This window comes from Amphiura filiformis, chromosome 4 (genome assembly GCF_039555335.1).
Source record: "Amphiura filiformis chromosome 4, Afil_fr2py, whole genome shotgun sequence".
NCBI lineage: Eukaryota > Metazoa > Echinodermata > Ophiuroidea > Amphilepidida > Amphiuridae > Amphiura > Amphiura filiformis.
The window spans coordinates 45,769,992-45,782,292 of record NC_092631.1 but is presented as its reverse complement, the minus strand read 5'-3'; the positions used below and the strand labels follow the sequence as shown (position 1 = coordinate 45,782,292).

General features: G+C 35.7%; 1 protein-coding gene across 2 annotated transcripts in view; it reads left to right on the top strand.

Annotated features, from left to right (window-relative positions):
- Positions 1 to 9,484, top strand: part of LOC140150937 (putative sodium-coupled neutral amino acid transporter 11) — a 135,108-nt gene extending 125,624 nt beyond the window's left edge. For both annotated transcript variants that reach the window (XM_072173093.1, XM_072173094.1), the window contains 2 exons: positions 2,069 to 2,218; positions 3,230 to 9,484. In XM_072173093.1, the coding sequence (XP_072029194.1) occupies positions 2,069 to 2,218; positions 3,230 to 3,526 (447 nt within the window). In that variant the 3' untranslated portion in view covers positions 3,527 to 9,484. The remainder of the gene's footprint in view (positions 1 to 2,068; positions 2,219 to 3,229) is intronic.
- The last annotated feature ends 2,817 nt before the right edge of the window (positions 9,485 to 12,301 follow it).

Sequence of the window (12,301 nt, the reverse complement as noted above, 5' to 3'; positions counted from 1 at the left end):
TGTACTTGCAAATTCTGTGACTGTGAGTAAGCCTATACTGGTCAGCACGGTACAGTAGACTAGGCTTACATGACTTTGATATAAAATTGGATGGTTTGAACCCAATACACAAATTTATTGGGCGAGCTATGAGTTTTAAAATATTGGACGAGATGAAGTTGAGTCCAATATTTTTAAGCTCATAGCGAGACCAATAAATTTTGTATTGGGTGAAAAAACCATCCAATTTTATCATTATTATGTTTTCAGAATCTTTTCTTGGTCAAAACATGACTTTTGTTAAAAATCGTGATTTTTGGTAAAAAATGTGATTTTTGGTCAAAATGTGATTTTTGGTCAAAAATGCAATTTTTGGTCAAAAATGAGCAAGTCAAAAATGAGTCATGGTCAAAAAATTGTAGAAAGCTTAATTTTTTGGGGGAAAGTGAGCCTATCCAACACAGTCCAAGTTTTGAGTCCAAGTGTTGATTAAATTGGACTCTTCAACTCTGTACAAAGTATAGGAAGGAAGATTCTGAGAACATAATAATGTAGGATATCTGGTTAATTTTTAATATAGATATGTTATTCAGAGTTACCTTTCGATATTTAGTGCACAAATTTTGTTTCATATTATGTCAAATTTGTGTGTTATTGTCCATCGGTGATCTTAACAAAACAATCATAGCAGATGCCATTTTGCAACAGCCGCATCCACAGAAATGTCAGTGTGTAGCAGCTTACACCGGCTATTAAACATCTCAAAAAAAGTAACTAACCCCCCTTAAATAATGGCCATTATTCAAAAAGGAGCTATTGTATTAAAAATCTGTAAAATGCGTTGGAAGCAGAATTTATTTCTGCGCATTTTGACACCTCATTTGATGTGATAGCCAAGAAAACAATAAAACAATTTAATGTAGTGAGGTCCAGATTTGAAAGTTGCACTTATATACAAATTTTTACAATACTAGTACCAAAAACACTCAGATATCATTACACAGATTTCCTTCCATTACACTGAATACAAAATCAATACAATTTACTGAAACTTTCAAATCTTGGGTTACATTGATTTAAATGTACGCTGTGACATCAATATTTAGTCAATTGCTGCAAATGAGGTGTCAAAATGTGCAGAAATAAATTCTGCTTCCAACACATTTTACAGATTTGTAATACAATCACCCGTTTTTGAATAATGGTCATTATTTAAGGGGGTTAGTTACTTTTTTTGAGATGTTTAGAACAGTGATATCACAGTGTTGCGAAACTGTGTGGTATAGTCCATATACCTTCATCAAGTCAGTAAATCAAATTTTGAGATTTTCAAAACCTGGTAATTTTTGCAGGAATCTGGTACGCTAGTTGGGTTCATTAACATCAATTCCTTTCTGGAAATGTATAATTTTATAGACTTCTCATCATTATGTTTAGAGATACAATAAAAACAACATCTGAATTACTGACTCAATAAAGGTATAAAGACTATAATAGGTGTGCAGTAGTGAGATGTTAGGATTAGCTGATAAATATTTATGAGGTATAGAAACACAGATTTTTTTAATTTGATTTGAATTGTTCGGATTTTTGACAACCCTGGATAACCCAAGAAAACCTCTATTGAAGCTTATATCCATTGGGGTCCATTTGAACACCGGGACTGAGTGGGAACAGTCAGGGGTTAACACCCTACTCTTTTCGAAACTGGCTGCGAAATACATGTACAGGTATGGCTCTCTGCACACGGGACCGACGGCTTAACGTCCCCTCCGAAGGACGGAGCACTTTCATGATTCATTTACCCATTTCTAAATGAACCATGATGGGGAGAGCGGAAGTCTGAATTTAATCTACAGAAGTTGCCAATTAATTTCAGACTTTTTTTTCCAAGTCAATATCCCAGCAAATCGCCACCGCCGGGAATTGAACCCGGGACCTCATGCACTAAAGGCAAGTACCCTAAACATTGCGCCACGCTCTCCCACAGTATGCCTGGTTTAGTGAGAATACATCATTTATTATCACCTGATACTCACTACCATATTATATCAGTCACATCTCACTTTCATTCTTCTTCCCTTGGCAGGTGTTGGAGCATCTAGCAGTGCGTCATGCCTGGGTTAGTAGTGAGCCTCAACCATTTACTCGTCATATGATACTCACTCTCATAATCGTTGGTCTCACATTAGCATTCTCCATGAGTACATCCTGTCTTGGAATTGTGCTCTCCTTAAATGTAAGTTTTGTTTTGCAGCTTAAGCAATATTTGAAAGAATCTTTCCTTTGATCCCCAAATATTAAAGTTTCCTTTAAGGGGGGGTACTACATCTCTGTGGTAAATTTGTGATTATTTTTCATTTTCTCAAAAAATAATAACACACTGGTAACAAAAGTTATGTATATTATTGGGGCAAGGAATCCAATTACTACACTGAAATTTCAGTGACTCAAGACAAGCGGTTCAGTATATATGATAGGAAATGAGGTATATCCAAGTGGTACCTTATTTCTTATCATAAATAACAAACCGTTTGTCTTGGGTCACTGAAATTCCAGTATAGTAAACTTTTGTTGCCACTGTGTTATTAGTTTTTGAGAAAAATGCAAAAATAGACACAAATTTATCGAGGGGTGTAGTACCCCCTAGACAATAGAAGAATTCTTCTATTTCCTTTAATATACAAACAATAGAAAAATTATTTAATGAGAACAGATGAGATATATGGACAAAAGTTTTCAGTATCAAATTATCATCCTATTTTGATGAGAGAATACGGTGCCTCCCTCAAATCTGTGAGCATGGCAACCAGGTAGTTGAATTCATCAAAACAACAGGTGATCACCGGTTTTGTCATCATTATTATCTTTATGAGAAGGCCAATTAAATTTAAATCATTGACATTAATATCATACATTATCAGAATGTGATGAGAATTTCATTAGAAAAAATAAATGTTTGAACTTTTTGTCTGATTCTGACATATTTTGTGTAATTCCGCATAGAAAATTTGCAGAATGAAAAGGAACATTTTGTAACCATCAGGTATAAATAGATGCACATTTGGACACATACATGCAGGATGGTTAAAAAAACCACTTTCCAAAGTCCATAGTTACCTACCAATGTAGCCACAACTGTCAATTGATTTGAAATTTGAAATCTTATCAGCTGAAATTAGTTCATGTACCTTGTCTATGTAATGCTATACAATAACAGCTTTCCCCCTTCTCTCTTCTCTTTTTGCAGGGCATCCTTTGCGCCATCCCTCTTGTTTTCATCCTTCCAACAGCATGTTACGTCAGGCTGGCAGAAGGCAGGTGGTTCGCCAAACATAAAATTCCATCCCTTCTTATAGGCACTCTTGGCGTCATTGTCACAGTATTTGGGTTTGTAACGCTTTTTATTGACACTTCGTTAAGTAAATGTCAAGATCCCGGAGCTCTGCCGTACTGCACCAAAGACCAAGCGATTATTAATTCCAGCATGCCAATACCACCAACCGCTGAGCCTTCATTTGTGTCGACTATTTCACCATTTCCTTGAGTAGATTGATTGTAGTATGTCTCTATCTGACTTGTAGTACTTGAGTATGAGTACAATATTTCTGTACTTGTTCTTGTACTCAGATGCAGTACTCATTCTTGTACTCTTACTCATGCCAAAGTGCTCATACTTGTACTTAGATGAAAGTGCTCGTACTTTTACTCTTACTCATGCCAAAGTACTCATACCTGTACTCATGCCAAAGTACTCATACTTGTACTCATGCCAAAGTACTCATACTTGTACTCATGCCAAAGTACTCATACTTGTACTCATGCCAAAGTACTCATACTTGTACTCATGCCAAAGTACTCATACTTGTACTCGTACTTGATAAGTGTACTCATACTCATGTCAAAGTACTCATACTTATAGTCAGATGCAAGTACTCATACTTGTACTCAGACACAAGCACTTGTACTCAGATTCAAGTACTTGTACTCATCCTCCTGCTGAAGTACTTATACTTGTACTTGGATGCAAGTAATTATACTAGTCTTGTACTCATATTCATGCCTAAGTACTCATATACTTGTACTTGTGGTCTGTCATTGTACTGTGCTAGTACTTGTACTCATACTCATAAGTACTCAAACTACAAGTCTGGTATGTATTAATTGTTTTAAGTTTAGCAAACTGAAACTTACATTGCAAAAGGTGTGAATTAGGCTAAGCTGTCAAAAGTAACAGTCTTAATGTTGGGGAATTGGGTGTATTTTGGGATTTTAGGATAACACAGGATATGAAGAGTGTGCTAAAAGTTCCACTGGAGTATGAACTTGGACATGAAATATATATGTTAATCTACCATGACCATATTTGGAATCAGCATGAAAAATGCATTAAAATGAGTTCAAACAAGCCCAATATTGGTTCGGTGGTTCTTGAGATATAGCTATTAATATTTTGAGAAAATATCTCATAACGTATGCAATAACAGCATGCAGAGTATGAACAGTCCATATCTCAAAGGTATTTCTGCCAACATGTTTCTGGTTTTAAAACGATAGTTGACAAATCTTTTTTTTTTTTAATTTTTGGTAATTTATCAGGCATGTGTATGAAATATGCAGTTTTAAATGTCCAAAATGATATTGTAAGCCTTGTAAAGTTTTAAATGTTACCAAACTAAACTCATCAAAAAACTTCATTAGGTCATTTGCCAATGTTTTGTATGAATATTTTGTTTGGCTATTTTAGATAAAGGCACTGTACTTACATAATTAACTTTTAAAGTAGTAGATGCGAAAGATGTCTTGGGGAAATGTTTTTCATAAGACACACAAAAAAATATAAACTGGAAAATAAATACCCAAAGCAGTATGCTATTGTTTTAGTTTAAAATTGCTATCTAATTCCTTTTTTATTGCATTTTTGGGCACTTTTTGATTTTTAATTTGTTTCTGGACTACAAAAAAAAGGAAAAATTCTCCTACAAAATCTGAAGAAAGAAGGGAAAAAAAGAAAGAAAAAATATTTGCAAAAGTGTGAATTTTCAAAAAAGATATTGGTTAATAACGACTGTACAGAAGTTTGAATATTTAAATAACTGTAATTCTAACATTTTGTTCAACTAGTTTAACCAAAGACAAAATAACATGTAGCATGTATACTTTACACCTAGTTGAGTTTGTGTTAATAATTCAGATTGTTTGTGTATGAGAAACACAAGATTAAGAAACACCTGAGGTTGCTCTTCTCATCAGATGCCAAACCTAGCAAAATTCTGATGAAATTAATTTCAAAATTCTTTTACTGTTAATTCATGAAACAAATCAAGGAATTGAAATGGTAGCAACCGGCATTCACAGAATACTATATGCAAGTACTTCTCCAACCCTTATCCGGAGAAATGATGCGGCATGTAATGATCGGACGTATTGAATACATTCCCTGGAGATCCCTGTTGGCATTACATGCCCCCAGTATCCCATTATTTCTAATTCCCCTGGGCTGCAGGGTTGGGAGATTACGCATGTGTCATGGAGCATACTACGTAAAAAAAAGCGCAGTGATTTATAGTGCGCTACGCACAGGCACAACGCCTAGACGTTGATCCACAAGCCTCAGCACACTTTACAGGTTGTCGCTGACCACTACGGCCCCACATCATTCCATAAAACATTAAACAACAAATCAGGGATTTTGCTGCTTCACGAGCGCACACCCTAGACAATCCACAAATAACCTTCGCAACCAGGATCAGCTCCTCGAGTTTCGTACGGGTTACAACGAGACAAATTAGCAGTAAGTTCCTTGTCCAGGGGAATTTCAAGCTAACTCAATTTTTCTACGAGAGCGTACTAGGCACTGCCAATCCCTACCAGTGCCCTAGATTTCCTAGGATGTGTAGGGGGGTAGTACTTATGATATGTTGATTTGTTATTAACTTTGCATAGATACGATTTTATAAAACAATACATGGAACCTATGTAATATTGGTTTGTAGCAGGTTGTTTTTCCAAAATTATTTGCAACATTTGGCATTTTGATCTATGGTCATTAAGGGCTGAGGACAGCAGTCAAATTTTTGGGAATATGGGTTAACAAATGAATAAAGACATGAAAATTAAGAGGAATACAAAGTTGTTTTCTCCTGCAGGCTTTAAAATGTTTGTAACTTCCTGTATGTAAGTGAAGGAAAATTGCAACAGAACCAAGTATGTATGAACACCAGCACCTAATTATGTATTACATACCACAACTCTTGTTCAATTCATATAGTTTGAAATATACTGGTTTAATAAAGTCTGTGTATATTATATTAGATATATAAACTAAGATTTTATAAAATTTGTGGCATGTTATATCTTAATTTACCAAAGTGATTTTTTGTTTTGTGTGTGTTTGTTATTATCTATTGTCATAATTTAAAGAGTGTAACACTTCCTGTAAGGAAAAAGTAAGCGACTACAAAACCAACCCTGTTCTATGGGCGTGGCTGGACTGACCCATATTTTTGGGATTTTTATTATTTATTTTTCTTCTGTCTGCACGAATCATCTGTTTTTTTGTTAAAATGCTTAATTTTGACTGAAAAAATAAATGTGAGTAAAGTGGGTGATTTTTTAACAGATTCTGGTAATATTAACAGGTTTATATGGTCATTTCCAAAAACTATAACCTTTCTTGAAAGCTCTGTCTGCCTGTAGAACAGGTTTTTTTTTAATTGTTGCCCTTGGGTCATCATTATGCTAATGGCCACGTGTACCTGTGTATACGCCGTAGAAGTGACGTCATAATCGGATTAACTACCATAGCAATAGATGAATACAATTTTTGACTAGACCGCCTGGCACTACAAGCAGATTGCACTAATCACTTGTGTATATCAGCAAACATAGATTGAATACAATACTGCTCTTTTCAAAGATACTTATCTTACAGGTGCGAGTGATCAGCCTTTCTTTGTCATCTATGGTTCAACGCATCGGTACCGCGTGAACGTTGTAGTGCAGAGCGGTATAGTCAAAATTGTATTCATCTATTGCCATGGTAGTTAATCCGATTAACTACGTCACTTCTACGGCATATAATGTTAATACACAATTATATATCCACACTGTTACAGAGAGCCTGTCTTCCACAAAATAGTGGTTATTAATTTGTTATTATAAGCTATAGGCTCAGCATTACTCAACATAACATTAATTTGAACACTAGAAAAGCTCTAAAAGATTGATTGTTTTTGTATTATTTGTAATAGCATTATTATTATATGTATTATTATGAGTAATTTCAGCTCAGTACAACCTAGAATTTTAATTGTGTATAAATCAGCCTTTATTATGATTCTTTACAGATATTGTTAAAATCTATTGCCCTGGTTTGACAACATAATTTTATGATAGACAAAATACACACCTCCTATTCACCCATTGCATGGTTCCGTCATATGCGAGGAGTGCCTCAATCTTGCAGCATGCATGAATGGGAATTGAACCACATATAACATTGCGTAAAGTTTTGTAATACTTCCTTTCATGTCTATTACCAGTTCAAAGCTTTCCCCGCAAATGGCGGAACCGTGCAAGAGGCGAATTGCTGCCTTTTCTGAAGACTCCAAACTGTGTGTTTGGGCATATGATGGGCATATTTGGAGGAAGGGGGGCATGTGTTTAGACAATGTTGAAGACAACACTTTCATTTTTCTAATTCAATCTTTAGTTTTTGTTAAGTGCGGGTCATTGAAATTATAGTAGGAATTCCAATTGAATAAACGCAGCTTTCAATAGCGTGACATTTTTTATGCACTGTGCGATGTACGCCAACATGTGTGACTGTGCGTGAGTAACGCGGAAGTGAATCCAACCATGCCAACGCACTCGTGATTGGTTAGCATTGTATCCAAGGTCGTGCATATGTGTTGTAGTTTGAAATACGCGATATACGATCGCTGTTGGATGGAATACAGCTGTTGAAAGCTGCGTTCATTCAATTGGAATTCCTACTATAGAGGGTTAAACAAGAAACTTTTATATTAAAATAAAAAAATGGCTAAAAGTGCATTCCAACTGACAGGCATACAGCCAATACACATATTTCATTCATAGGTGACAAATAATTCTTACCTTTTTTAGTCCAGGTGTAGATTGAGGTTTTGAAATTGTGACTACATTTTGTTTTTGCTAGCAGAGTAGTGAGCTATGAACACTGCAGTGTCATCATATTGCATTGTGAGCTGAAATAAAGTACTAATATGTCTCACATGCTCAAAAATGTCTTTAGTATGTAAAGAGTTTGCCTTTTAAAAATATAGATTATGAAAAAGTAAATCAAAATAAATGTGATTGTTATATAAATAATGTGAATCTTTATAAAATGTATATATATAATTATATTCATATAGAGAAGTATACCAATTTACAAAGCATTCCTAATATAGAGTTGTGTAGATATACATAGTGATAGTATTACTGTTTGTTTGGTATTAATGTTGTACATGGCCTACAGTGGCTGTTCACTTTTGCCATAACCTATGACCTCATTGTGTTTTTATGACATAAAAATGAAGAAAATATTGGTCAACTTCAACAGGTAGATACGTGATGACCAATCTTCCGTTGTGGTAAATTGATATGGTTGCTGTGGGTTCAAAAGTCCATTGAGGTAATTCCTGAAAGCCTAGGCAGATTTAACTGAAAAATACAACATCGATGATGCGCACATCATTACCATGCAGTTCAATGTGTGCAGCGATGGAAAATGTACTTTGCAGAGGATTCTTTATTACTGAAATGGTCAATTCAGTCAAATCAATAGAACTGCTTGTGAATGTATTTTTCTTATTTAAAAAACACCCAATATGTTTCAGCAAAATTATATGATCAAGCAAAATCTTGTCAGGCAGGATCAATGTTCACCTTAGCAGAGAGTGATGTAGGGGTTAGCAGAGAGTGGTGCAGAGGTTAGGATACTTGTCTCTAGTGCAACAGGTCGCAGGTTCAATTCCAAGCGGTAGTGAAGTTGAGATCACAAATGTGTCACACCGATATGGCTCAAAATGACATTGCCTTAAACAAGACACAGCATGCTGGTAATTGCAGCAATGCTTCATTTACAGTCCACCTTCCCTTAGGCACCACATCCAATTAGGTCCTATAGCACTATAAGTGCCTGGTTACGTACTGATGACTCTTTCTATCACACCCTGGTTTCCCACATAGAGACAGAAGGCCACTTCAATACCCTGACACCATCAAGAGTGATATTGGCCTACAACCATCAGAGATTCAACAACTGATGCAAGACTTTGGGCCCAGCATACTTCTGATGCTTTCTCCATTCCGTCCACGGACGACTGATGATGATGACACCCTTGTGATAATATAAATTGTATCAAACATAATAATTAACATTTGCCTAGTGTTATCGTTTTTCATTTAGATAAAAAATGAACGCACTGTGCAACTGTTCAGGATACGATAGAAAGATTCATCGCTACTTATCGGGGCACCGATAGCATGCCCCGATAGCACTATTCGCAGTCGTAGTGCACGTTCGAATACAACCGTTGCTAGGTCAACTGGCTCACGCTTTCTTTGTTACGAACCACTGATCGAAATGATCACAACACAAAGCCTATGGCATATAAAAATTTGGTACAGATGTAGGGAACACTGTCTAATTTGGTCCTATTAAGCTACTTGCACGGTTCCGCCATTATGCACTATGTGCGGGAGAGCCTCGAACTGGCAGCATACATGAAAGGAAGAATTATGTAACCTTACACAGAACGTTATGACTAGTTCAATTCCCATTCATGTATGCTGCCAGTTCGAGGCTCTCCCCGCATATAGTGCATAATGGCGAACTGCAAGTAGCTTAATAGGACCAAATTAGACAGTGTTCCCTATGAACCTCTGTTATCCGGATCTCTCTGTTATCCAGAATTTGTCTGCACCACATGATTCCAAATTCACATCCATTGTATTCATTCCTGCAATACATGTATATTGAAACAAAATAATTTGAAGTGAGCAAGTACTTGTTGATCAGTACTACATCAGTTATATTCAGGCTTGTAATTATGTAGATATGTCCATACTTGCCATGCCAAACCATAACCTGTTTCCCCACAGCTATGCATAGTGTGTGTGTGTAGTAATAAAATTGTAGAAATGTATGTTAATAAAAATTGTGCAATACTACCCTATTACGATTCTCTGTGTATAAGTTTATTCTTTTATCAGTTCTTTCTTGAATATGCAACAATACTGTAGTCCATTTGCTTCATCAAGGCAGTGACATCAGAGCTCATCAGTGTGTGCACAAGTGGGCTCATTCAGTGGCAGTGCCACAGGGGGGAAATTTCCAGTCAGAACACTTGCCCCCCCCCAGTAAAAACCCAATATTACAAAAATTTCCACTTTTTGCAGCAATTTTGCACAAAATGTGTTGATTTTGCCCACCTGAAATTCACTTTGCCCGTCAATGCCCCCCTGAAAAAAAAATCCTGGCACCGCCACTGGTTCTATCGTGTATTCAATCATGTATATTGACTGAAAGCACTGGAGCTATTTTCTTTTAAATAGACTAAAGAGTGATGTTCATAAAACAAAAGTCTGAGTGAGGAGAACATAGGCCATCATCTGTCTTATCTTAGATAGTGATGCATGGCCAACAGGTTATTGCACATCAGCATGATTGTACTTTTTCCTATATCCAAAATGAACAATAAATGGGTTAGCAACAGGCATACTTTGCATTTTCATCCAAATTGGGCTACTTTTGATGATTTGATTTTGCAGAAACTAATGGTCACAAAAACATTTGGGTGATTTGATATGTCATTGATTTTGATGTACCCCTATTGGGTTTGTGCACATGACAATAGCCTTATGACTGTCCAATCTTGGCGAGTGCTGTGGACAATGGGGCTTGCTACAGTAAACATTGGCCAAGTTGATGGGAAGTAAAAACATGCATGCGTATAAACCAATTGGGTTGCAACTTTTGAATTTGTACATTCCATCTGCTTTACTTTCATAACTTGTAGTACAAAAATTTATCAACAAAATCGGTTAGTCTTGGCACCAAGGTTTTTCTTGAAGAAAATTAAATGATTTAAAATATTTTGGGTGCTTATTTAACAAGGGGTGTTTTGGGCATAATTTGCCATAAATTTGTATTAAAAGGTCATTCCTCATATTCAGAATGTAATTTGATGTGTCCGATATGCTCTCATTAGAGGTTAATAACTGCGCATCAGTTATTTGGAGGGCATTGTGAAAAATCTAAACATTTTGCCTTTGGAACCGAGGAATATCCCGAGGGGCGTATGCCCGACATATTACCGATGCAAAGTTATTAACCTCATTCATAACCGTCTACTTTAATCTCTTCACCTTACAAAATAACAAGTTTATAAAAATAGATGATTTTTACATCTTCCCTTTCCAAAAATCTATCCGACTAAAACGGGACGGCCAATAACAAAAGTGCATATCACAATCTGCAAATATGGTAGCGCGCAATCCAAATACGGCAGCATTGGAACAATTATGCATTTTGCGGTCTTGTGAGATATTAATGACCTCGATTTGCATTCGCGTTTTCACAAATAACTAAATGTAATTGGATCACACGCATCGCGTTTATTAATGAGGTTATGAATGTCCCATAAAAAATGCTATCCGATCCCTTAAGGGCGTACTACACCCATGTATTGGTTTGATTGGTCTAAAAAAATATTTTTTCATTTATAGCTAGGCAATATATGCACGGATCATGTGAAATAAAGAAAAAAAAAAATAAAATAATAATAAAAAAAGGTGCTTTTAAACCATTGTATAGCAAGTCATTTTAGCCCTATATATTTTTTGTTTACATGTATCCTGGTAACTCAGATGCGTGTTTCATAACAAACCATAAATTGTCCATAATTTATTCTTTTCAACATGTTCAAGTAGGAGGCATGAATAGAATACATTAAATCCTTTGTTATACCATCTATAGAAATGTACTCACTGATTATAACACTGAATAAATTAAATAGGCCTAATCTCTTCCACATAGACAATTTAATAGTACACCATGTATTTATCTTCTATAATGTGGTGTTAGGAAAAGAGATCAAAAAAGGCTATAAGGTCATCAAAGGTCAGGTTATAGGTCAATTGGTTCAGGTCAAATTCAGGCATCAACATGTGGTAGTCTGTGATATCATACATGTCATAATGAGGCATCAATTTTGATATTTTGTCTGTTACTGGATATATAATGGAAATATGTGAGGTGGATATACTAAAATACCTTGGGATGTAAATGGTGAGT